The sequence below is a fragment of the Numenius arquata genome, chromosome 1, assembly GCF_964106895.1.
Source record: "Numenius arquata chromosome 1, bNumArq3.hap1.1, whole genome shotgun sequence".
NCBI classification, from domain to species: Eukaryota; Metazoa; Chordata; class Aves; order Charadriiformes; family Scolopacidae; genus Numenius; species Numenius arquata.
In genome coordinates, this window is record NC_133576.1 from 9,421,037 (window position 1) to 9,448,681 (window position 27,645).

The following is a 27,645-nucleotide window of genomic DNA, read 5'->3' on the forward strand; positions in this document are numbered from 1 at the left end:
TTACAGCACCTGCAAGAGAGGAGATGTAGGAGATGTTTGCTGTGATATTTCAATACAATCAGAAATCCACTGGATTCAGCTTTTTCATTATCTGCTTTGATTATCACAGGGTGACTTGGCTCGAAGTCTAGTGCTAGATAATAATCCTTTGTTTCTTAAAAAACAAAGTTTCTGTTACCAGTCCTGTTGGAAGGAAATGTTAAGACCATGGATTGCTTTCCACACTCCTGAGAATACAAAAAACCTTGAAATGACAGTCCATTTCTCTGAACATTTCTCCATTTTTCTTAAAGTGGCCCTGGGCAGATGACAAACTGACAGACTGGTACAGCATCATGCCTGGAAGGGAACTGTGTGGATGACTCAGTTGTTCATTGCATAGTTTTAGACTTTGAGAGAGAGAGAGAGAGAGAGAAGACCAGTTTCTGAGCTGCCTTTGCAATAGCTCTTATTTATCTATCCAACATTTCCTCTCCATATCTTTCAGTGCTATATTGTAGCTCACTGCCCAACCTTGATGGCTCAATAATTCAGAGAACTATGGTTTCAGAATCCTACTCTTTCACAGAAAACATAAGACCAACTTCAGCTCACTTAGGAGATTAATAGCTCTGCTGAAATTCACGCTGCTGAAAGTCACCTAACCAGGTCATACATTCTGTCATTAGGAAAAGAAGTTCCCACTTTATATCCTTCAGAATCCTCCCAGGAATAACAATCACTTCATTTCAAAAGCTTAAAGTGCATTCATGTGACAACAAAATAAAACAAACAAACAAACAAAGCCACCACCAAAAAAAAAACCCAAACAATGAATCAAAACAAACCCAAAACCAAAACAGTCCTGCTAAGATTGCAATATTGAAAATGAAGCTAATCTTCAGAGGGAAAAATCTGTCAGGCCCTGAGTGCCAGCCAAGGAGTTACAGTCCCTTTAATCATCACAGTGTCAGCAACTACCTTCATTCCTGAGCTTAGTTACAGGGGTTTTTTTTCAGTTCTGTACAAAATCATAAAACAGAACTTCAGTCAGCTCTCTTTGCTATGAGAGCATTGGTATCTTGTGAAACTGGAGGGAGAGATTATACTTTATGTAACAGTCTGGGAGAGGGCTTACTGATCACATCTTTGTAAATGGATGAAATCCATTGCTGGCTTCTGTAGAGCATTAAAAAACATAACGAACCACCACAGACCTTAGCTCAACAAGCCCACCAAGCTGGTGCAAGTACCTGTGCAACACCAGGGACACTTAAATGTAGGAGAGAAAAGACTGCATTCATATATCATAGCATTGATGTCATGAACTGTTCACCAGCAGAGTTCTTCAAGGCTGATAAATGTGTGTAGCATGCTGGAGTGTGCATGAGTAGTTGGAGAAGACATCTGTTGTGGCAAAAGTGATTTGTGTTGTGGAGTAAAAAAAGAGGCTTCTTAGACATCATAGACCTCCTCTTCCATGGCCTGATGACCAACCTCTCCACGAAGCTGGTGGAAGGTGTTGCGCCTCAGGATCTCCCAGCCACGGTGAGAACTAGTCCTGGATGTGCTCCGTGACAATGATAGAGCAGACAGGTCCTTCTTGCACAGGACATTACTATTGATTTCCAGCTTTTCCAAACCTTTGTCATAGTTATCCCTATCCTGAGCCTTAAATGCTTCTGTGTAGCGCATCATCTTGTGTTTGTTGGGATCAACCCTGTCTTGAACTCTGTAAGAGGATTAAAAAACATAAACTGAATGAAGTAGAAATGTGCCAGTTTATTAACAAAACCAAGCAGCCACAAGAAGCAAGCCCCTTCCAAAAATATGCCTACTGACCCAGACATTCTAGAACATCTACACAGAAATGGGAAACTGATTATAGGCATGGTAATTGTGCTAGCACACAATTATCTCCTAGACCTTCATCCCCGTCATTGACTTCAGTACCTTTATCTGCCCGTGGTTTCCTGTCCTTTAACTCATTTCCCAGTCATGATTTGCCCTTTCCGTTTTGCTGGCTGTAAGTTATTAGCAAACCTACCCCACCTGACTCTAGCTCCAGATCCCTTGTGTATACAGGCATATTCATCCATTTCCTATGTTCTTGTCTTTCCTCCTCTGATAATCCATGGTTGCTAGCCTCAGGATGTCGCTTATCTTTTGCAGAACTTTTATTTAACTGCTCCCCCAACCCTTCTCTACATTACTTATAACTTGTCTTCTGTAATACTATCCCACACTGCATTCAATGAACATACATGTAATTTGTCAGAACTAGATCACATCAACACTCTTTTCTCATAGCATCCATTGAGGAATTGTTGCTGGGATATTGCTCTTGCAAAGTTATATTCTGCACCTTGGACTAAAGGTATTGCATATTGGTACAACTTTAGGTCTGCTTTTTCTGCCCAGTAAACCTGAAAATCCACAAGGCTCATTACTCTGCCAAAACCTGCAGAAAGTCCTATTACATACAGCCACCACTCCCCCTTCTGGCTTTATCAGCAAAAGATGATGGAGTTAGAAAAGACAAAGTTTAATCTTTTCTCACCTTGGTATAAGTATTGATTAAAATCATAAATAATGAGGAATCCAGTGTTATCTAGACTACAGATAGTTTGCTTGTTATTTCAGTGCCTAAACTGAAATCCTGGACCTACAATTTGATGCAGCCTTTGCAAAGTATAATATAGTTACTAGGTTCACACCAGAAAGAAATCTTGCCTTTAATTATTCCTGTTCTGGTTTTGAATCATCTGTAGTGCAGTTCATTGCTGCCAAATGCCTAACTGATTGATTTTGCCTGTGCCATTTCATGCACCTAATACATAGGGACAGCCAACCAAGCACAGCAGTGAAGCTTTGTGATACTCATTATAAGAAGTTTGAAAGAAAAATTCAGGCCTTATAACCCACGCAATTTCTGGTGTCTGAGCTTTCTGAGGGGAACAGTGCTTGTCTATCAATCACAGACAGAAACAGACTCCAAACACTCCACCCCGGACCACTGGAAAGGCTCTTTATTAACATCCATACATTGGATTCTTCTTCTGGGATCCTTAAGAGCACACATTAGAAGAGAACTCACCTGAGATACCATCGGTCCCCTAGCCCATACTCCCGTCCACAGATTCCAGACCGAGGCCAGAGACACCGTGGCAGTTTCCGCTCCAGCATGACAGTTGTAGCAACAACCTTTAGAATAAAAAAAAGGCACAAAGAAATCAGATGAATAATAAAAAAATCAGACTCTCTTTCAAAATTATCCATTTTGTGAGTACTGACCCATTACTGCACTTCATTAGAGCTCCATATGTAATGAAGAAAAATCGTAGAGACAATACTCTGTTTATTCTAGGGCAATTCACTACTTTAGTCCTAACTGTGCCATTTTTGGAGGAAGAAATGAAGCTCTTAAAACACTATTAAATTTCTTTCCTTTTACACCTGGCAATCTGATAGCAATGAGTAGGGTAATTAATTTGCAAGCAAGAGAAGAGGACAGTATTTATATCATGGAATCACAGAATTGTTGGAGTTGGAAGGGATCTTCTAGAGATCATCTAGTCCCACTCCCCTGCCAAAGCAGGATTGCCTAGAGCACATTACTCAGGACTGCATCAAGGCGGGTCTTGAAAATCTCCAGAGAAGGGGACTCTACAACCTCCCTGGGCAGCCTGTTCCAGGGCTCTGCCACCCTCACCATAAAGAAGTTCTTCCTTATATTTGAGTGGAACTTCCTATGTTCCAGCTTGTGCCCATTGCCCCTCGTCCTGTCACTGGGAGCCACTGAAAAGAGTTCATCTCCATCCTCCCTCAAACTGCCCTTTAGATACTTATAAGCATTAATAAGGTCTCCCCTCAGCCTTCTCTTCTCCAGGCTAAAGAGTCCTAGCTCTCTTAGCCTTTCCTCACAAGGGAGATGCTCCAATCCCTTAATCATCTTTGTTGCCCTATGCTAGACTCTTTCCAGTAGTTCCCTGTCTCTCTTGAACTGGGGAGCCCAGAACTGGATGCAGCATTCCAGCTGTGGCCTCACCAGTGCAGAGTAGAGGGGAAGAATGACCTCCCTCGACCTACTGGTCACTCTCTTCCCTATGCAGCCCAGGATCCCATTGGCCCTCTTGGCGACAAGGGCATGTTGCTGGCTCATGGATAGTTTACTATCCACCAGGACCCCCAGATCCTTTTCCTCCGAAGTGCTTTCCAGCAGGTCCATCCCTAGCCTATATTGGTATCTGGCATTCTTCCTCCCCAGGTGCAGAACCCTACACTTGCCTTTATTGAACCTCATTAGGTTCTTCTCTGCCCAGCTCTCCAGCCTGTCCAGGTCACGCTGGATTGGCAGCACAGTCCTCTAAGTCTGCACAGTCCTCTATATCTGCATTAACTATCATCAGAACTTATCAGTGTGGCCACACAACTACATTTAACCACTTGACTTATTGTTTTCTCACAGAAAAATAGTAGGAAACGGATTTTCTGTTAAGCAGCTATATAACTGATCTGGTTGAATTTTTTTGCCTTTTGAGCAAGAGTCATGCCAACTTCTGTTAATGGATCTTAAGATGTTACTGACCTACTTGTAATCATTACCTTGCATTCTATGTCCCTTCAGTCAATCCCTATAGTTAAAATTTAACTCTCAGTTACACAGAAATGTGATTTTTAAAAAAAAGATGCAACTCTAATTCTATTTAACAAGAGATTCCATGCTTAAGGAACAAACAGCTAGAGAGACACAGGATGGACAAGAAAGTCTGGAGGGGCTTCTAGCTGCTATTTGAAATAAGGTAGGAAAACCCGCATAGCAAAGATATACTGGAAGACAGTTTCACATAGGAAGATGTGCAGAATAGTCTTTCACACTCATAGAAAGAATGAAAGAAATTTGGTGGCTGATGTATAGAAGCTGTAAAAGATAATTAAAAGGACATGGCTTATTGTACTAGTGCCTGAGAAAAGTGAAGGCCAGGGAAAGGTTTTAAAGCACCTCTCTTCAAGCACAGATGGCAGAGTAAGGAATTGTACTGGCTAGCACATTTTTCCTGGACAGCTTTTCCCCTTCTTTATTCAAAGCAAACCCTATACAACATAAATTAGATTACCTGGGCTCTCCAGAGCTCATCCCGCTCATGGGCTACTCTCCAGTGAGTGTCACCCATCATGGCAATTAACAAGTTGAGCATAAGGAGGGTGGCAATGATGGCAAAGGCAAAGTATACCACGCTGTACATAAAGGGCAGGTCCACATCATAGTTTGCAGGGCCATCAATGATAGTGAGGAACAGCTCAAAGGTGGTGAACAAGGACATGGGATAGTTGTAGAACTGCCCAAGGTTTTCAGGATTTTCTGTCTGGAAGATGATGTAAAAAGCTAGAGTAGAGCAATGGGGAAAAAAAGAAAGAGAGTGAGTTTAACAATGGGAATCACATTTCCAAGAGCAACAACAAGGTCCTATAAGAGATGCTGACAACACAAAGTGGTATGGGAAGAAGCTGCATGTGTTTCTATGTTAGTGCAGTACCCAGCATAACAAGGACAAATCCCTGACTAGAATCACTGACTCAGAATTATGCATGACTTAGAATTGCTTTATTTATTTTCAGAATTACATTATTTGTTTGTTCTCAAAATAGTGATCTTTTCTTCTTCAAGGGTATAATAAATCTATGTGAGTTAATCTCATTTTCCAAAGACAAATATATTAAATGCAATATGTTTTAAAACCTTGATTTATATATATGTAGAATTATCTGGATTGTCCTAATTTCTATTACCCTGGAAAGAGCAAGAATTGAAAACCAAACTCATGAGAACAGAAAACAGTACTGGGAAAGTGACCATGCTCAAAGAAATAGAAGCTATACATTATCACCACCTTTGCCAGCTAACTCAAAGGGCAACCTGAGAATAATAAAAATCTACATACTTAATTCATAATAAAGAAGTTGTCAGGGGTAACATAATGCTGTTTTCCTTTTGTAGACTCACCTGATGCAAAGCCTAGTATCACCACAGCCATGAGCCAGCAAAAGCGCATAAGATCTCCAAATATCATCTGAAGAGCAAAGACAGAGCCACCATAAGGCCCAGCTGTCCCATCAAGCCACAATGCAACCCTACGTAAACTATTTTTCAGAGTCTAAGACTAAAGGAAAATTCCGCACTAAAGAGAGAATGTGAAAGTCCCAAACCCTCTGTGTAGACAAGAACTTGTCCATTTGCCATTAATGCTAGTCCTGAGGGAGAAAAATTATTCTTTCATTCTCCCTGTCTGCAAAGAGGTATCAGGGTATATGTAACAAGGCCGTATTTGTTTGTGTCTTATACCTTCTGGATCATGATGGTAAAGGGTCCAAGCATCTGGAAGCCTCTTGCGAAGTACATGACATTGCACCATCCTAGCACCAGAGCAAAGGACATGGGCACTACCTCACCGGTTGTGCTGGTGAGACGCATCACCATGGTTACTAGAATCATGCAAGCATATGTGATGCTGCAGAGGAAGAAGAGACAATGAAAAAAGTTCAGTAAAGGAATCTTACCCTCCTTTTTCTTTTCTTTTCAAAAATTCCAAGACAGGCTCATATAAACATAGCCCCATAGACAGAGACCTCTTCGTGCTATTAACTCTACCTGTCCACTCACCTGGCTTCCTACACACTAGTTGAGCCAGTAAGAAAAGTAAATAAAGAGAAGGAATACTCTAAAAGAATGGAGAAACTGACTCATCTGGCAAAAGAGAGCCGTGGGGAAAATGAGAGACAATATATTTATTACACTTAAAAAGTGGTGTACTTACACAATTATGTGAAAAGGCCCTCCCAGGATTGTTTGTCCAAAGTATTTTGCTGCTCCAACTCTAAGGATATCTGGGATCTAAGAGAGACATTCTATTGACTTTAGAACTTAGATGGATTTCATTATACTATTAAATGTCATTGTAACCGCAGATATTCAAAGGATCTTAGGGCCAGCTGCACCTGCTATGTTTGGTTCATAGCTTGATTTCTATATTACTTTAAAAAATGAATGATTGAGTCAAGTGGGCCCCTATTGGGATGTGACAGAGATTGCTGGAAAATCTAAGAATGCTTGGGCAGATTGAGAGGCTTTGGTATGTGGCAGAGAGATTTTGCAGCATAGAGCTGTGAGCCTGAAGTTCATATAGATTACTGAGAAGAGACCAGACAAACAGCTGAGCCTCAGAAGTGAAGATCTTCTTGGGGAATCAAAGGAGTTTGTTATAATTCAGACTCACTGTGTTAGTTGTAGTGTAGCCCCAGAGTCCTGACCAAACACAGGAAGAAGGGCCTGTCATTCTGGAACATATATGGGCAGAGAAAACGCTGTTTACAAGCCCCATTTCACTTCTGTTCACCCTGGCATTGTCATTTGAGTTTTCTCATATAAAAGTTTCAATCTTCTATTTCATATTATAATAAAAACAAGTGGGGGATTTATTTGTTTTAATTTAAAGAATTTCTGCTTTTTTTTAGGGAGAGTTCATGGTAAGGAGAACACCTAAACACGCTAAACATGTCCCCCTCAGAACTATGGTTGAGTAAGGCTCCTGTTATATGCCTATACAGTCACTAATCTCCAATTAAATATAAACTTTTCTGTGTACACACAGAAATGACTTCAGCTAGCATCCCTAAACACAGGAGTGTTTAGGAATGCTGGGAGAAGAATGTCTAAGAATCTCATGCAACAGCTGGGATTCAACTGGACCCACAGATGGTGCTAATGGGAGCAGTGTCATCACCCTGCAGATAATATTTGATAGCCCTGCCAGTCCTTCTAATTGCTTCTTCCACACCTGGAGCCTCACTAGTATGTTGTCTCATTCTCTGTTTCATCCAATAGATACTGTTGACAGACTCTATTACCATAGGCATATATTTAAAGCACTTAGACTAAGCAAATAACCCCTACCAAGTTGTGAGCACAAACTCATATTTGCCTAGTAAGTAAAATCTGTCTTGATTAAACTCGAGACTATATAGCTCACTGTTTCTCTTACCTCCAGGATCAAGATTACTACAGCTCCAATGACTGTGATCAGCTCCCCCACCAGCCTCAGCTCATCCTCATATGTCATATATGATTCCTGAAAAAGAAAAAAAAGAAATAAAAAAAAAACCCAAAACCCAGAGTGAAAGGAAATTAAATTTTAAATGGAGTGAAAGAAAATAAAAAAGGGAATGGGGCAAATGAAGGCCCACTATCAGTGTAATAAACATGACTAGGCCTGACAAAACCACAAGAACCAGCACAGCTCCAACAATGGAGAACAGAGCATACCCAATGTTCCCCACTGGCAAGGGCCAGCTGGCGGAAGGAGAAAAGGAGGACAGCTGCAATAGCTGGCAACTGGGAAAGACTTGGTCTTTCCAGTTAAGTAGGTTAGATTAGAATTGCCCAATGCTGCCTCTGGGGCCGTGACTCCTATAGTCTGGAGTCTGGAGACAGTACCTGCAGCATTTTCTGGACGTAGATTGTATTGTCTCTGCTGCTTGTTTTGTTGCCTGTTCGAGGTTTCAGTGGTCGGTAGACGCAGCACATGGTGAAGCAGACCATGTAGAGTATATAGAATAAAGCCAGGAAACAGAAATAGGGACGACCATACATGTTCCACTTCAGGCTCACCAGCTCTTTCACAGGTGTTAGGTCCAAGATCTGGCGTGCCTGAGAAAGAGAGAAAGAAGGAATTGCCATAAGGACATTTGTTTATAGGCATCATTCACACTGTTTCCTGGGAGAGTGTTAACACGCTATTCTCACCTACTCTATTCAGCAATAGGAAGCTGAATTTATTTTGCAAAAATGGAATGCTCAAGTGGGTTTGGATTTGCTCAGTTTGCCAGTAAAGATCTTTGAAAAAAAGTAAAAAATACATCCTGCAGAGAACAGCTTTTGAGTACCAGTGGGAAGTGCAAGAGAAGCATGTTAGAGACTGGAATAAAGTTGTCTGTGTAGGCCTGGACGCATATAAACACTTGAGACAGACCTATGATCTAGGTCCATGAATGCAAATATATGAGGATGTGTTACAGAAAATAAAAGGTATTATTATTAATTAATTAATTATTAATATCATTATATTAGGGGTGTGCTAACTTTACAATATCAGAAAGTTTACAAACCCTCTGAACTCCAGGGATTCAAATACATACAAAACTACTTCAGTTCATGAATTGTCTTTTACTATAACTGGAATCAATTTTGAATAATATTTTGTGTTAAGCAAGACTGCACAGTGCACTTTACAACAGACAACTTTGCAAAAAATATACATCATTATTAGAACAGAATTGAAAATAAGATAATTTGAATTCTATTTTCAGCTACAGAAAAACGTTTCTATGCAACCATGTGAAATTCACTTAGATTTTCTTCTCCAAATTGGAGTTCTGCATTTATGCATGTAAGTTAACATTGGTTTCAACAGCTATTTCTATCAACTTCAGTAGCATTTGTGGAAACTCTTAATGTCTAGGAAACATATCAAAAGGTCCTTTAGATCATTCATTCTCTTTGAAAAACTGACCTTGATTTAGCAGGCAACTAAAAGGACTTCGGAAAGATTTCCGAAGTTCCTTTATTTCTGTCTAAATGCAGTCTGTTTATGGACAGGGTTTTCAAAAGTTTTCACTGTTCAGCTATGATTATAAAATCTGCCGTATACCCAGAGTGAGATATACTGTAAAAAAAACCCAGGCTCTTTCAACTTACTTCCTCTACATTATTAGATTATATTCAAAGTTTGGGTCCTTCTTTTTAGAAGTGCAGTGGTGGAGCTCAAATATATCTAGAAGACCACATACATTTCCAGGAATAAACAGTATCTTCAGTGAGCATCTTGCATGATATGAAAAATAGTGCTGCTGCATAAGTTGTGGTTGTGTTTCTGTCAAAGATCTGCATATATCCATATATACTGTGTGGCTGAGGAATTCTATGCAAAAAGAAAGCTTCATCAAAAAGAGTTGAGACCATAGTTTTAGAAGTGACAAAGGCACTCTATAAAAAGAGCAGTGGAGTTATGAGCACTGGAGGGAAGAATCCACTCTTATCACACAATTCCATTTCAAAAACTAACAGGAAGAATCCAGAAATTTTCTTAAATTTGATTTGCACACATGCATATAAATGACAAATAAAATACAGTAAGATGATATGGAAAAAAGAATTCAACATCTTTTCCTCTGTTGAACATTGCTAATCTATGCCTCTGAGTGAATCTATTGGTTTGCTGCCGGGATGACAACTATAAAACTTGGAAAGATCAATGTCACTCCACTCTTTTTAACTATTTTCCTAGCATAAGATGAAATTGTGGCTATGTGAACTGTCCAATAAATGTCATTACTTCTTCCTACAAACTTTGCCTCATCCATGTCCTTAGAGTATCACTACTACAAGTAACCCCATCACATAACTTTAGATACCTAAAGGAGGTATCTTCATTAGTGATGTGGTTATCCTAAGATTTCTCTCCTTGTAGGCAACAGGGTCCTACAGACTGCTATTCAGCTTACCTAAGATCTAAATTGCTCTCTGGAGATACTTAGTTACTTGCATTTCTCTATCAATCACATGTAACACTTAGGGAATCTGTATTAATTAATTAAACACCTCAGTTGGTGACAAAAATTACATGGGATGAATCTAGGCCAAGTGCACTTTTATAGCTTATTTTTTCCATATGAACACACAATATTGTGTGCAAAAAAAGTAATCACTCTCAAGCACACCCAAAACTAGACACTCTGCTTAGTAAACTAGTCTGTGAAGAAAGAATGAACTTCATGGGAAAGATGTTAATTTTAGTATGTAATGCACTATTGGCATGTATTCAACACCGTAGTGACAACAGCACTATGCTGATATGAATAAAATGAAAGAGAGAATATTAGGGTGTTTTCATACTGAGTTCTTCTGAAAAATTTGGGCTGTGATTCCCTAGGGGTCATAAACTAGATAGAGTCCCACTGTGAGGAAGTATATTCCACAGAAATTGCAAATGCTATTTTCAAAGTCGATGGATGATACTGACTCAGGTTATCGTGGCCTCCAAGATCTGCAGTAGTTGAAGAGCTAGTTCTCTACTTTGGAATCAAATGGTTCACCTTGAAGTATTTTCAAAACAAAATTTTCTTTTTCATTCAGTTAAAAGCCGTATTCTGTTAAAGTGAAAGTAAAACAAAGATATTTTGTTCACTACCACCTGCAAGCCCAGCAAATCAGCATGGAGTCATTTTCTGGTTTTCTGTTAACTCTTTATAACTGTTTAGGGTCCATTCACAGCCTGGAAGAAATCAGTATAACTGAACTGAAGCCATAATTGTAATGACTTCCTGTAGTTGAAGAATGAGCCAGTAGTCCTTCAAAAAGCAAGTCAGTCAAAAGCAGTTGGATTCAGCTATTTTAAGAGTTAGTGTTATTTCATTTGCAGTTTCTCTACCTATAAAAAAGGGAAGAATTTACTTGGCCATTCTTACAAAACATATGCAGGGTTCACATGAGCAATAAGCTACTTTTCCAAGAATTCTTTTTGAGGTTGCTAACCAAGCACCAGAATATCAACAAGGCCTCTTCTGTAAAAGGGAAGCAAAGGCATATATAATTGATTGGAAATTACCCTCAGTTCTTATGGCATCTTGAAGGTAAAAGAAAAGATTAACAACTAAAACTTATCTGACAAACTTTTGAAATATTTTTGTTGTATGTAGGAACATAGAACTGAGGATGACAGAATATTCCTGTTAGTACAGCAATGCATATCTTTTGTATCAGGTGATATCTTCACTGAAAGGGTTTTCAAGCATTGGAACAGGCTGCCCAGGGAAGTGGCTGAGTCACCATCCCTGGAGGTATTTAAAAGACAGGTAGATGTGGTGCTTAAGGACATGATTTAGTGGTGGACTTTGCAGTGTCAGGTGAACGGTTGGACTTGATGATCTTAAAGGTCTTTTGCAACCTAAATGATTCCATGGTTCTAAAATTGGAACATTTTTCCAAATGAGATTAGTACGTTTCTAAAGCTTCATGGCTTATGTAAAAATGTTACATTTTAAGTTTCTGCATTATTATCTGGGTGATACTTAATTGAATCATCTATATCAAGCCTTCGGCTTCCACTAGAAGACTGATTGAGGTTGGTGCTGGTCTCTTCGTACAGGTAACTAATGACAGAATGAGAGGGAATGGCTTCAAGCTCCAACAGGGTAGGTTTAGACTGAACATTAGAAAAGAATTTTTCACAGAAAGAGTGGTCGGGCATTGGAATAGGCTGCCCAGGGAGGTGGTTGAGTCACCATCCCTGGATGTGTTTAAGAGACGATTAGATGTGGTGTTGGGGGATATGATATAGGGGAGAACTTTGTAGTGTAGGGTAGATGGTTGGACTCGATGATCCCAAGGGTCTCTTCCAACCTGGACGATTCTATGATTCTATGATTCTATGATGCTTAGAGCATAAGTAGGATAAACAGGGTGTACTCTACACCTTGCTTTTGAATTTGACCCACACCCTTTATTAAATATTTCTAGACCTATTCCTATTGTAATGTTTAGAGGACACAGCAATAAGCAAGAAAGAGACGTAAATCAAAGTGGCATAAGTGGGTTACTTTAAAAGAAAACTTCTTACTGCAGTCTATATGTTTTCCTTCTTTTGCTACATTGTCCCACTACCTCTAAATCAGCCAACGACAGATTGCACAAAATGCACGGAATACATATGTTTCAGTAAATGAACACTACTCTTGAATGGCTGAAGAAATACCCTAAAGGATCAAAAGGAAGTGACAGATAATGAACCTAGTTAGATAGCCTTTGGTGCTCTGTTTTGTGTAAAGTCAGTATTCTAGAATGCTTTGCACAGGAGAATAAATTTCATTTTCAAAAGGATTTTTGCCACTTTTCATTCACTTAAGGGTCAGAAAATACATCTTAGTACCTCTCCATGTAGGCATCCCCCTTAATACATGAGAAACCTACCTTTGATTGGGGCCTGAATATGCTACTCTAGTCCATTACTAGACTGGGAGGGTATTGATAGGATAGGGTGACACATTGCATTCTTCTACAGGAGATAGCAAATATTTTGGACCAAGCATATATCAAATATGAAAAAGAATTGCTATTTATGCATGCAAAAATTGCAATTACTCATATTTAAGAGCATTCTGGAAAATAAGGAAATCATCTCATAGTATTTGGTGACATCTTACCCTCTGAAATTCGGAATCTTGGATCTGCATGCACTATGTTTTGGGAGAAGACAGAGGCACAATATTCTTCTTTCTTTGAGGATTATGGTTTAGTCTTCTGACAACTTCTAAGGTTGTTCTATTTTTTTGACAGAGACTTCTTTCCCCTGAATTTCTGTATGTATCACTACACATAGAAATTTAGAGATTTTAAATAAAAGCAAATGAGAGTTTCATAGACTTCCTCCGTATTGCGCAAAGCTCTCGAGTAGCTGAAACTTCTGTTAGAGAAGTTTGACTGAAAATTTGATAGATTGAAATAATACAGGATGGGTAGAACTGAGCTAATTAAAGTGTCTTCTAATTTATTTCCTTCCTATTAGGATTACTTAAGGTGATTACAACTGATAGGGTAGCGTACCTTGAACGTCTTGAGCAGATCTGCCTAGGCTTGCCATTACACTCTGCTATTTTCATCTTAGTGATCTCTTTACAAGTTTCTGAGCCTACAGTGGAGATAATTCACCTACTTTGTTTCAAGTCATAACCTGGAGAAGCAATGTCATTAAATGAAGGGAAGAAAAATAATGAGTGGTTTTAAAATGCATTCCTGTTCAGGATTTCTGAACATAGTCATGACTCACAGGGACATTGTGAGAGTTAATCAGTATCACAGCTACAGAAAGCTACTTGCTACTGTAGAGCTGCTTGCTACTGATATCTTTGAGCCTGGTGAAAAAGAAAGAACCCTTTGCTGAATAACACAATGCCATTTCCTGTAGCTTGCTCATACCAAGTTCTTTGATACCTCAGAAGAAACCGTGTGTAAAGCATCAGACATAGGCAGATCATTAAAAAGCTGCTACATTACATGTATGCCCTGTAGCACGTGGTACAGAGTCCTTCCTCTTAGATAATATAAAAAAGCTTGAACCTTCAAAGTTATTATTCTTCTCCTCTTATAATCACTGTGGTCTTCACATAGAAAGCATGTAGTGCTCACAGTACCTCTCTCTTCTTGGTTGAGACAATGAGCTCAAGGAAGGACTGATCTTCAGCCCAGGAGTCAATCTCTGTGAGATCATAGAGCACAGTGGTCAAGGGGCCAAAGGACCAGAGATTGTGCTTCCGCTTCTGCATAAGGTATTGAAACATCTGAGGAGAAAAGAAGGGGATGGAGGATATTAGAAGCATTCCAGTATATAGTGCATTTACAATGAAAATAAATAAAGTGGTTAAAAATCTTTTATTACAATGTATTTTCCTTGAATTTGGTAGTTGTTGGGGTTCTCGTATCTCACAGGAACAATTATAGCAGGCTAAGAAGTGGAAGAACTTTTTCTGACTCCCACCTGATTATTAGCTCTTGCTTGAGGTAAAGGATGACTGATTTTTATCCTAAATTCTAATCAAACTGCTGAATTCATATGGAATTATATGTTGATTGGGAAAAAAAATCTTTTATACTCTTCTACAAGTTATCAGGAAAGAGGTGCAGCAAGGGAAATGATCCCACCCTTTGTGGATCCGCAGAATAAACACTAAGCATCTTTGTCTTTTTGTTAAGGGGAAGGATGAGAGTTTACATTAAATATTGAGTTCTTGACTATGAATAAATGCCTGTGGATACCTGAAGAAGCTTCCTATGTGTCACATTTTGGGTAATGAAATCTAGACAACAAAGACAATAATTTGTTAGACTTTTAAAAAACTACTTGGAGTGGATCTTTCTGTTAATACCTGTTTAACGTAAATGCTTCAAAAATTGAGTCAAAAGATCTATTCTTTAAGCACTCATTTCTTTCATTAGAATAAAGAAATTTCTTATACAGGTTTTCTGGTCCTACATGAGACTTCTAGCAAAAATAATAAAGGTCTTCTTATGTATCTTCTACTCACTAAAAACATGCACAAACTTGCTTGGTCTGGATGACGTTTCAAGTTCTCTGTTTCTGAATAACCTCTTTTGTATGGAGGCAACTGTGTCGCTTAAACTCACCACAGTGTTGCCCTCAACTCCAGCCAGTTTGAATGGAGTAAGCCCCTCATTGTTAGGAATCAATTCAAGTGATCCTGGTCCCTCTTTGTTCCTGTCATAGGAAAGTATCAGGCTGTACATGTGGCAGGCAAATGTCTTATTAGGTTGGAGAACCAGGATGTGAAGAACAGTGTTACCTATGAAGGAAGCAGACCAGATAAAGTATAGGGAATAGCCCAGCCCTATGCAAAGACTGGCAACTGACTGATGCCAATAACAGTGGCTTTCATTTTCCTCACATCCCTCATCCCACAGCTGTTTGTAATGAGAGAAAAATTTGTGCACACACAGATGACAGAGTCTGATTTAAAGTGCCCAGATCCACTGTATGCAATTCCCTAGGCCCCACAGCACATACCCAGGTAATCTTGAGCTCTAATGTCAGCTCCATTTTCAATAAGCAACTGTACAATTTCCTCATTTCCCACACAGGCAGCAAATGATAAAACATGCTCTCCTGCAAAGAAAGGAATGGGGAGAAACAACATTAAGGTCCCAAGGAGCAGGAGAGGTTGAAGCACACTGAGGGAAAGCTATCCATGTTATGAAGCCAGAGGTTATGAAAGGAAGAGTTACTTCAGGTAACTGCCCCATTCCTCCTCTGACTTGCCCCACACAACACTAAAAGGAAGAAGCATTCTTTTCAGATTATCTTCATTAGAAGGTTGACAAGTAAGTTGCAGCATATGCTGTTAGGAAGAAATTAAATTACAATTCTTATGCAATATCTATTTTTTCTAAACATGCAAATAAATAAAATGTGTATGATTTATATATTTATATTTATGTAGTATTGACATAATCAGATGGAATCTTACTGTCTGCTAAAAGGGGTGTGACTGATGACACTTGGAGGCAGGAGCCTCTGCTTATCCCTTTTAGATGGGAACTAAAGAAAGCCTCCCTCATATTCCCTCATTACTCTGCTGGTTCCCTCCCATAACAGCAAGGAGAAAAGATAAGGCTGTACCAAAATAGAGAAGATTCTGGGAGCTGCGCCTGAAGAAGTGCCCGGTGGCCTGTGCTGTGCAGGCATTGGCCCCTCTCTTGAGTAAAGCCTTCACCAAAGTGATGTTCTGGTTCACTGCTGCAATGTGGAGAGCTGTCTGCCCTGTAAGACACAGAAATAAAACCTTGCCTTCCAAGAAAGCAACTTCAGGCTGATCAGTAGCCTGCAGTTCACATTTCGCTCATGGTAAATCTGATTATTTTTGGAACCGCATCGATAGTGGCTATAAGATTTAACTTTGAAGATATCCCAGTTGTGTGCAGAAGGTTGGACTACAGATTTTCCAAAGGACCCATTCTATTTAAACCTTTTACGAGTTCATGAAAACTGGCTTTACAGCCTGCCAAAAAAACCCCAACAGAATGCACTTTCTAGCTTTTTTCTGTGGGAAAACAAGACATGCCACACTCTTCCAGGAAGCACACTGAAAGCTCAAGTCTCTCAGAAGCGACTATACTTTCCTTCATAGGACATTAAGGCGAGGTCAAGACAAAGCTCTCAAAGACGACTGTCAGTAATCCATCAAACTAGGTATTAGAATTTTCAAAACCCCATCATTACTATCTTAGTGGTTTCAGGATTCTGTCTGGCATTTCTCTCTAGTCAATAAGAACCATTCTTTAAAACCTGGCTCAGAGTCTAGATGCAAAAGCAGTAGCCACAGTTGCTTTCAATACCTATTCTTTGTCAACCAAAGAACCAGTTTTTCTCCTTTCAGAGGAGATCGGGTAGGTGTCGCCTTTGTTACACATGACTACAGCAGAAAGCAAACTGTACAATTCTGTACAACTGTACACTGCAGTTCCACTATAGCCAACGGGCCCACTTGCAGTTATGGTGCAGGTTAACGTTTGCGTGTTTGCACATGCATGTACTATTGGTTTAACATAACACCAGTTTAATATAATGGTCGGGAGCCATTTGTATGTTGCTTTTTCTACGTAACAGTTTAGCAATGTATTGAACCAGGAACAGTATAAGCCACTTTCCTAAATGTACAGGTAAGTACTTCCTCCCTCCTCCTGCAGAAAATCCTGCCCATCCTCATTCCCTGAGATGTTACCTTCATACAGCTCTGATGTCATCCTCTCATTGACAAGCTCGGGAGCTGCTTCCATCAGAGCCACCGCAGCCTCCACATTATCATACAAGGCAGCTACATGAAGGGCAGTCTCCCCCACTGCACCTACACACAGTACGAGAAATATGTCAGTCATCTAGACATCCAACTATCTGGGACAAACGCAGAAATAGATTTATTGGGGCGGAGAATTATGGGAGTGCTAGGTCGTTAAGTGCTGCTAGGTGTTGCTTCATCAGATGACATGGTAACAGCTGCATAACTGCGTAGTCTCTGTCCTTCACCCCATCAAAATCTGAAAGCTGAACAGAGACTCCAGGTGTTTGTAAGTGACAGCAGGCGTAGGCATGAAGTGAATGAGAACACAGACCTTCCATCGACCACCTTCCACAGTAAACCACCTCATTCACTCCCTCCAGAAAAAAGGCCCGTTCAAGCTGTAAACCTCTGATCTTCACCATTCCTTTAGGGTTTTGTGAGCTCTCCAAGTTAGAAAACTCACTTTGTTGCAAAGCTGCTGACATACAGTTAAGTAACTTGAGTCAGCTAATGCAAATGTTTTAGCAAACTAACAAACATGCTATTCTACTCATTGTAGCAGGCTCTTGCCCTCCACAGAAAGCCATTTGTCGGAAATAAGTGAGTTACCTCTCTGATAGACATCACATGTTCCGTCAGTGAGAAGTTTTCTAATGGCTGGGAGGTTGTTCTCTTTGGCAGCCTGGAGAAGTGGGGATTCCCAGATTCTGCAGTCAATAAAAAGTGGCTGATAAGAAACACAGTCAAACACATGGTGCCTCTCTCCAGAGCTAGCATGGCCTTTGCTTGAGACAGTGTGTATCTTCAACATTTTCACTGAAAGATCAGTAATGCACACCTACCACCTGAGGTATCTTTTGAATGGAAAAAAAAAAAAAAAAAAAAGAACGGGCAAAAGCATCCAAATGCAGTGCTTAACCCCCAGGTAGTCCATCATCTCCTGATTTACTGACGCTTAACCATATGGTGGCAGCAGAGGGACAGAAAGGAAAAACGAATAAACAAAATGTTTCTGGTTTATATAGCCCACATTTTGAGGCACAGAAGATAGCAAATGATGGGTCATTTGATACCCCTCCTGCCAGTAGACTAGTTTTTTTAAGGAGCCAGAAAAAGCTAGTATTTTTTTTAAACAGCACGCTAAATTTAAAAAAGGGCAACATCTGAATTGATGGAAAAGAAAAAGTACCAACAAGAATTCTTGCTGTGTTGTAGGAACACTTCCTACAGTATAACTAAAAGAATGAGTTCGAAAATGAAGTTCATCATAATATAAAGTTATGAGGAAAAATTTGAAAGCTTAGCTATACCATTTTTTTTCTCTGATGCTGAGAAAATTGAGGAAATTGTTGAGAACAGAAATATATGCTTATCCTGGGAAAGCGCATGCCATCAAACAAGCTCCAAATTGAAAATTGTTCACTTATAGTTGAAGAATGCCCTTGGGTCTTCCATGAGGCTCTGGGTTATTTCAGTAGATCTTTTGGGACCTATGAAGAATTTTCAAGTATAGTTGCCAAACTATAAGGGGAGGGTGCAAAGAGTTGCCTGCAATGCCTGCTTGCTCAGTACCCAAATAAGCTTTGCCAATAGTCAAAATAATGAGTTGGCCACCCAAAATTCACAAAAAATAGAACAAAATCTACTGATCTGGGGTAAAGAATTCTGTTATCCTCAAATATTTTCAGATTTATCCTTCAACTCATAAAAGTGTTTTGGGGTGGGGATTTTTAAAGATTTAAGGCAAAGAAAGACCCTTAACTCAAAGAAACAGCCTACATTTCATGACTTTAAGTATGAAATAGAAAGAGATTCTTGTCTCTAAACAGGATAAGTTAGGTTTTAGATCTCTGTTCAGATGTAAATTTTGTGCTTTTATCTCACCTCTGCTTTCTTGTAGTACAGATGCTTAATTTGTTCTTAATTATCTAGCATGGTTCAGGTCAAGCTGTAATGAAATGAAGTCTAAGGAGCACAGTAGAATAATGACGAATTCAAGCTGATATGAACAAGAAGAAGGTCAGGACTCATTTTCCTACCAGCCCCAGTCTGTCCTTTTACTACTACCAACTGCCAACAGACTGGATGTTAGTCTCACACATGCACAAAAAACTCAAACATCTGGGACAAATACATTAGTCAAACCATATGCCTGAAGATATATTCAATGCTTTTTTCTTGTGATGTCCCAGATTTCTTCCTTGTATTCTGGTATTATTTAGTAACAAGACTTTGGGGATACAGTTTGTAGAGCAAATACTATAAAAAGCAATAGGTGTTTTGCATTAATTGATAACACTGATGTTAGAATACATTATCTATGAATATAACTCTACTATAAGCCACAAGAAAACCCACATCAGAGAAAGAGAGAATATAAATGGCCCATTGCACAAAATGTTTCCTTAGAACTTGTGCTTATTAGGTATAGGGTAATTTAACAATAAAACCATAGGAAAACAGGCAATATAAATTCTGTGACTTACAGAAATATGTATTTCCTGCTTTAAGTTATCTTTTATGAATAATAGAATCTTGAAGCAAAAAAAGAGAATTATTTGATATGCCATTATCTCTGGATTTAATCAACCTGAAATGTGCAAGTTCTGCACACCTATCTAGCAGGAAGATACTGACACACTTGAGAGAACTTGGGGGATAAAACAAAAAAAGCAAAGTATCAAAATTACACAAATAGGAATTATTTCAATAAGTAAATTTATGGGCATGGGCTGCAAGTAATAAAAGCATAACTGAACACAATATTTATCATTCCATAATAGGAGCATTTCCTGTCACCAACAGCACCACATTTTCTAAGTCGCTAGAAACTAGACTAGAAAAATGCTGAAGAACAGAGAAGAAATAAAAACGTTCAGGATATAAAGAACCATCCTGAACAAACCAGGGAGCAATTCTGAGATATTTTTATGGGTCCTTAAAACTCTTAGCCTTGCTGCTTTGAGAAGTATTCCTTCTCTAGCTTACTCATGCATCAGTTGCATGAGTTGCGTTAGTTGCTAATTACAAGATGAGCTGATGCAAACATTGCATCTAGGATCACACAAATAGGAACAAAATAAAGAGGCACTCTGAGCAACTTTTGTAAGATTCAATATCAGTGAAGCAAGCTTGCCACCTCTGCCATTATTTTGGCTGAGAAAGACTCTGTGTTCCTGGAGAATATAAGTTTCAGAGGCAGGAAGTGGGAAGGAGGTGGGGTTTGAATAGTATAAACAATGCTACAATTAATATGTTGATGCTTTATTGGGTAGGCCTTTATCCCTCAAATAACCTCAGGGAGGAGGAAGGATTGGGCAAGAGACAGCGTGGGAGGACATAAACACAACACCTTTCTCACAAAATTCTCCAAAGCCCTTATAAACAACTAATTAAATCACAAGCCTGCTAAGAGGGAGACACCTAATAACTACTGTACTCAGCTTTCAGAAATTTAGGGCAAAACTGTCAAACCTTTCTATTTAATCTACTAACCTCCAACTGGGCTTGAAGAACCAGAGATCCTAGGCCAAGCAGCGATCTGGTGAAGAACCCAGAAGTGTTGATAAATGTCATGGCACACTGCCTCTGAGGCCTTAAAGGTCCATGACTTACATCTTTATACCATATGCTTTTACTCTCATTTAATTTTCTGTCCCATAATTGGGGAAACATTTTACTCTCATTTAAAACATACCATTATAATTATCAACTCATTTTTAATACATTACAGCAATGTGGTGAGCGTATAAACATCAAGTACTAGATAAGCCAAATTCACCTAGTGAATAGGTGAAAATAAAAGTCACTTGAATCTAGAACCTTCAAAACATCTTAATTTCTTTAAGTTCTGCATATTTAACCAATTTTCTTCCTGACCTATCAAACACAGCATGAATTTTAAATTTTAGAACTCTAGTTCCTGTGTGTCAAAGCAGCAGCAGGTAAAATCTTTAACTTACTCTCTTAACAGAGCTGCCTACAGTAGATGCTTATTTTTCATAAACTGCCATTATGTCACTGGATGGACAGGGTGGCTTTCAGAGAATGATTCAGCAGAGACCTGTTTAGACACCCTGAGAAGATAATTCAGCACATCAAAGTTAAGCTCCTGTTCTAAATCACTCTCTTCATCAGTTATGGAGTCAAGGGACACTGAGCTCCTAATTTAGTCAGCTATGTTAGGTTGGTAGCACTAGGCTGTACTGATGTTGCCCTTATAGGATCAGTTTAGGACAAGCAACAGCTACATAGCTAACCAGTATGTAGGGCAGTGAAAACCACAGAAGTATTGACCTGGAAGTGCTCCTAGATTCTTCTTACTAAGCTAAGGAATGTAGCTGTGTTGAGGCCTTGATCATGCGTTGTTATTATCAGTCAGTTTTCTTAACAGACGATTCGGTGATATGTTCAGGAAGCTCTGAGTTATTTTTCAATATAGTCATCTATACAAGACAGGAACACCCAAAAATCCATTGTGAAACAAAGAGGAGATAGAATGTAGGTCAGATTCTGACTGACGGAGTCACGTAAAATAGTCTTAAACAAGATAAAGGATTTCACAAGCACTTTCTGCTGGTAATATGCACCCTTATGGATTTATGGCTTCTTAAGCACTTCTTTTGGAGCAAATACTGCTCATTACACTTATGAAGAGACAAAAAATGCAAGGACAAGTCCATAAGTCTTAGTTCTGTTATAAAAAGAATAATTTGAATTTATAAGGTTATCCTTTTAAAACAAAGAAATACGTTAAATATGTGAACTGTCTGGACAACAACCAATCTGAAGCTTTGTTTTCAAGACTAAGCTCACCAGAGGTGCAATGGAGCATCTCTTTCTCCTCTTTCATTCCCTTCTCAGACTCTACTACTTGAGTATGAAATTTTCCTATTGTTTGCTCAAGTTTAAGCTTGGCATCTGCTAGCTTCATGCTTTATCCCTAGCTATGTCTGGTCACTGAGGGTCTAAAGCCATTCTTTCTAACTGAGCCATAAACTCATCAGCAGAATATAATTTCAGCTTTCTTTTCTTTACCAGTTGTGCTGCTCAGTGTATCCACGCTCAACACTCCATCATGAAATTGACGAAGGAGATTCATCTTCGCCCTTCCCTCTGCTAGTACGTTCATGTAAATGTGTGCAAGACTTCAGGAGAGCAGGGGTGTGTTCAGAGGAAGCTAACCAGCCAGAAAGTGGATCAATGCAACCATCTGACAAGATGCTAAAGAATGAGTTACGAATTAATAGCACAAAGTGAAAAAGAGACAGATTAAAGGGGCTTGGACAATCAGCACAGGGACAGGGTCAGCAAATTTCTTCAGTACCGACAGCAAGACTCATCAAATCAACTGGAATCTCTTCTGCATGTTTGTTGAAGCCCCTTCAACTGACAGTAAACAAAGCTTCTCTGGAGATAAATTTAACAGGTTACTAATTGCCAATGGCACTAGACAAGAAACTGATAGGGAAGTCTTGTCCCCTCACATATTTAGCCATCTACCACACTAGGAAATAGAAATCTTTCTCAGTCACTTCCAGCAGGGAAATCTCCTTGCATTAATCTTTTATTAATTCTGCATCTGAGACCATCCTAAGAATAATCTCATGGTAGAACTGGATCAACAGTTCAGCAGATGTTAGTTATTATTTATTATCACTGAGTTATTCATAAAACAATTTTGTTCTCTGAAGCACGACCTCATCCTGCATCAAAACTTCTAACACTCTTCAATAGGGATTTTCTTGCAGTTTTATTCTAGATTGTGTTCCTCACCCTGTATCTAACTAGTTTTCTCTAACGACTTTTTTATTTGGTGTGGGAGGTTTTTTTCAGAACACAAATTTCATATTTACTGCTTCTCAAGGAAATCTATAGCCAAGTTCAAGAAGGCAAATAGCTTCCTAAATGTATAAGCCTAAGCCACATCCTAGGCACTGAGGTCTGATGTGTGTATGTCTGTGTACTGTTTGCTTTCAGGGTGAGCACAGCACTTCGCTAATATGTCTGTGATACTGAAGAGCCACAAAAAAAAAAAAAAAAAAAGGAAACTAAAGGGGATATAAAGTATTTTATTGTGACGTTTGGAAAGATCATAGTTCTCTGCAAGTTATGCAAATTGTCCCAAGCACCTCTAATGCATTATTTCTCATAGCACAGATTTCTATAGTAAACTAATGTGTAAAAATGCTTTGTTTTGTTTTATGTTTTTTTTTTAAATGTACCATTTATTGCCATTAAAACAATTAACCTCAGAGCATCCTGTGAAGACCAGGTGATACCACTAATCCCTAAGCAGCAGCTGTGAGAGACAAGACACAGAGAAGATAGGTTATTTATCAATGAAAATTATAGAGGCAGGCAATAGCAGAATGAAAAATATAACCTAACTGTCCTGGATCCATATACTCACTTGCTGTAATTTATTTTTTATTTTTAATGAACCAGTGCAATTCTCATATGGTGGAATTTCTAAAATTATATGCTAGGGAGATTTTGTTCACATTTCTTTAGAAACTCTTACACTGAAAGCCAGACATGAAAGAAATCAAGCAATGGCTCTCATAATTTCTGGAAGATCTATTAGACTGTGACAGGCATGTGATTTCTCTTCACATCTATCAGGCCTGAATTTTCATAAGTATTTATTTCTTTGTTCCCCACGATTATGAACTATGTTGTGTTTTTATGTTCATATGCTCCAGGCTATGTAGATCCCAGAGTTTACTTCCAAATATATTTCTAGAAAGGATATATGAGATGTGACCACTGTCCCTGGGACTCCACACTGAGCTACAGGCTATTTAAAAGAGAGAATCTTGAACAGAAACCAGCAGAGTTAGGCAAAATAAAGTCCTCTTTGGTATTAGGAGATCGTATCACATTTCCTGAACTTGGATGCTCCTTTGGGCAATGTTATACAGTGCAAAATTAAGCCAAAGAAATCCCTCACTGTGGATAACGCTGAGATCAACTGCCAATAAGATTCAAAGAAATATTGCACATAAAGAAAGAGAATGAACAGCAATTCTAGTGAAGGCGAGAACTACCAAAAGCAGTTAGCTTCAGGTACTATCATCACCAGTTGCAGGACAGGAAAACACTTTGTTCTTCTCTTTCAGACTTTCTGTGTGCAGTCAGAGCACAGGAGTTAAGTAGTAACATATTTACCACTGGCTTTCAAGAAGATAATAGTAGAATTTAATTGCTGCTTATTACTGTATGTATTCCACCACCATTAACACTAAGAAGAGCTCAAGATGAAGCCACAACACTGCAATTCCACACAACAAAATGACAGGATGAAGTAAAAGCCCTCTTGGCTTACAACACTTTTTCCAATAAAGCAAAGGTTTAGTAAGAGCAGCTCCCATACACACCACCACAGGTTTCCCTGTTGTGTTTTTCTATCTATACATAATTAAGAATATGAAAGCAATAAAACTGAAGCCAGTCCTCTGCAAAATGTTCACTTTCTTTCTCCTCAAACTCTAAGCATCTCTGGGGACAAGAAAGGAAAGGAAAGACCGGGATAATAAGAGGGAGAAATGGTCCTGTACCTCTTTAGAAAACAGTATCCACATATTGGCACTATGTAATTTCTGATCAAATATCAGACGGCTGATTTTTGTTAGTTGAAAGGTGTGGGAAACACATAGACTTAAAATGGAAGGGAACAATTGTGTCCCTGTGCAACTTTGATTTCACAAACAATGATTTCGTATGCACTACGTGCGTTGTTGCTCAGAGTTTTATAAAGAAACACAGAAATGTTGGTTTGGGGGACTACTGTGGTTGCATTATAGTGACCTAAGAGAAGCTTATGAAGAAGGGTTTATATGCCTAACAGTTTTTCTATTTTCTTCTATCAGTAGCAACACGCAAGATGTTCATAGGCCTGCAGCACATGACTAATGCAAATTGTCAAGCAAAGAGAAGGTTGAATGGCAACCTAATAGCAGCCTATGTGAAAGGGAGTAACAAAAAGGAAGGGGCCAAACCCCCCTTGGTAACAGCAGGTGGTAAAACAAGGGACTACAGCATCAAATGATGATTTTGGAGGTTCAAGTAGAACATTAGGAAAAAAAACCTTTTTCACTAGCAGGTTACAACACTTTAACTGGTACCTAAAGATACAGTGGAATCTCTGTCCTGGGAGGCTTTCAAGACTGAGCCAGACAAAGCAATGTGATCTATTGCTGGCAATAGTCCAGTTTCAAGCGTGAGGTTACATAGAGACTTCCAGAGATCCCTTGCACATGTCTATGACTAAAAGATGTGAAGATAATGTTTTGATTATAAAACATATTGATATATTTAGACTTTTATTTTACACACATTCATTTGGATATTACAGAATCTGCTGAGAACTTATTTTTTGGTTACCTGTGATGCTGTTTATGAACATACCAAAATGTGTTCATTTCTTCAGCATTCTACGGAGACACTGTTCCCTCTACAGAGACATTGTTCACATTGTCCCTCCCATTTTAAATGTATTTAAGTCCCACTGCTCTGAAGTAAAATAGAACAGGCTTTTGGTATTTGGTCAGAAGTTAAATGATGATATATGTAAATTCTATCCCTGAAGACAGATGTGTACATTTTTCCCTCTTAAGGTACTATCCTACTTATTTCTATACATATATTTGTGTATACATACGTACAGACAGATAGATTTTGGCCCACACAGCCACCTTTCTGTCCCCAGAGATGTTCAGAGTTTTGTGAGGAAAGAAAACACAAATTTTACAAGGGACTAGAAGCAATTTCTTATTTGAGTACTGCAGTGGTTGTGCATGCAGAAATGACAAGAAACAATGAAAAACAGATTCAGCTGAATTTCCATGAATACTCCTGCATTCCTGTGTGTGGAGGGAGAATCCCTGCACAGCAGTAACAAATAGCCTTGATTCGGTATTTACATGGGAAGACAGAGGCAATCTTCTTGATAGTGTAAAGTGTAAAAGGAGTCACTGTTATGTGTTGACACCCAGGACATGGGGTGAAAAACAGCAGTCTGACCCAGGAAGTGACTGACCACCAGAACGTGGAACAACATTAAGTCCGCTCTACCCCACAGAAAGGGCAACCTTTAGAGAGACAGAAAACGGGATCCTTGCGGTTCAGCTGACCGTAGCATATACATCACACACAGTCTTAATAATAATTATAAAAACAAACAAACCATCATGCACTTTCTTGTGAGCTTTACCAATGAAGCAGGAAAGACAATAGTATAAGTTATTAATTTGTGACTAAGTCCTGCGCTCAGGGTAATTCAATTGCGACCTAGTAAACCCACCTGTGAAAGCAGATAAGATTGGAACTCCAGAAGCATTCCATGTTGAAAGAAGAAATCTGATAGAGAAAAGTGCTCCAGGGTTGTTTAAAGTTTATCTACTGCCAGAAAAGCCTCAGGGAAAACAGTGAGAATCAGCCACAGGGAGGGAGCTACAGAAGAAAGGGAAGACAATAAGGCTGAAATGCACCGTACCTTTTCTGCTGGAGTAAGTAGATTTCATCCAGATGTTTATCCCAGGATTTTTTGCCTTGTAACTTCTGACTTAGTCCGTTCCAGATCCGAAAATAGAAGGGCTTGCTATCCCCAAGTAAAGGTACCCCCATAGCACGTCCTTTTTTCTCTCTTGCCTAGCTGCCTGAAAGCCAGCAATCCCCACTTTGAAAAAAATCAGGAAAGGCTCACTACAGGTCACCACTCCTCCACCCCCAGTCTATTACTTACAGAGGAGACTGGCTGTGAGCTGCATCAGCTGATCAAAGCACATGTAAAAACACAAAATAAAATCACTTGTCCCTAGCAGACCATACCTTGAGCCTCATCAATTACTAAGTTTCCAAAATAGCCCAACCCAAAGGTGTGTCTGACAGAAGTAGCTCGCCAGCAGTCTTACCCCTCACAAAGACCCTATACAGCACTGAAGAATTCATACAGCATCAACATCCTAGGCTTCTCGTATTTCATTTCTGAAGTCTAGAATTTAGAAGTAATCATCCTCCTTATATATCTCTGAATGCCTCTGGAAAGCCAAATCTAAGCAATTTTGAACTAGACAGCTGAACAAGTCAGGCAAAACACCTTTTAGGTGAGTGAACATGTGGGAACGTGCCCTAAAAGATACTGTGATCTGCAAAGGTAGCATAGAGAAGGACACACCTCCCACTCCAACTGTCTGCAAATCCCATTAAAGAAATTATCATTATAGACTCCACCTTCTCTGCGTCAAACAAAATAACTTCACAAGT

The 27,645-nt window shown here is 39.2% G+C and overlaps 1 protein-coding gene across 1 annotated transcript; it reads right to left on the bottom strand.

The window, feature by feature from the left end:
• Positions 1 to 1,434: 1,434 nt before the first annotated feature.
• Positions 1,435 to 27,006, bottom strand: LOC141464274 (transient receptor potential cation channel subfamily V member 6-like). Its single transcript, XM_074147068.1, has 15 exons — positions 26,876 to 27,006; positions 17,989 to 18,086; positions 17,323 to 17,445; positions 16,221 to 16,361; positions 15,609 to 15,707; positions 15,212 to 15,387; positions 14,221 to 14,367; positions 8,471 to 8,683; positions 8,019 to 8,105; positions 6,795 to 6,871; positions 6,323 to 6,488; positions 5,984 to 6,050; positions 5,097 to 5,365; positions 3,077 to 3,183; positions 1,435 to 1,711 (listed from the first exon to the last, which is right to left on the bottom strand). The coding sequence occupies exons 1-15, from the start codon at positions 27,004 to 27,006 to the stop codon at positions 1,435 to 1,437; spliced, it is 2,178 nt and encodes a 725-aa protein (XP_074003169.1).
• Positions 27,007 to 27,645: the final 639 nt, after the last annotated feature.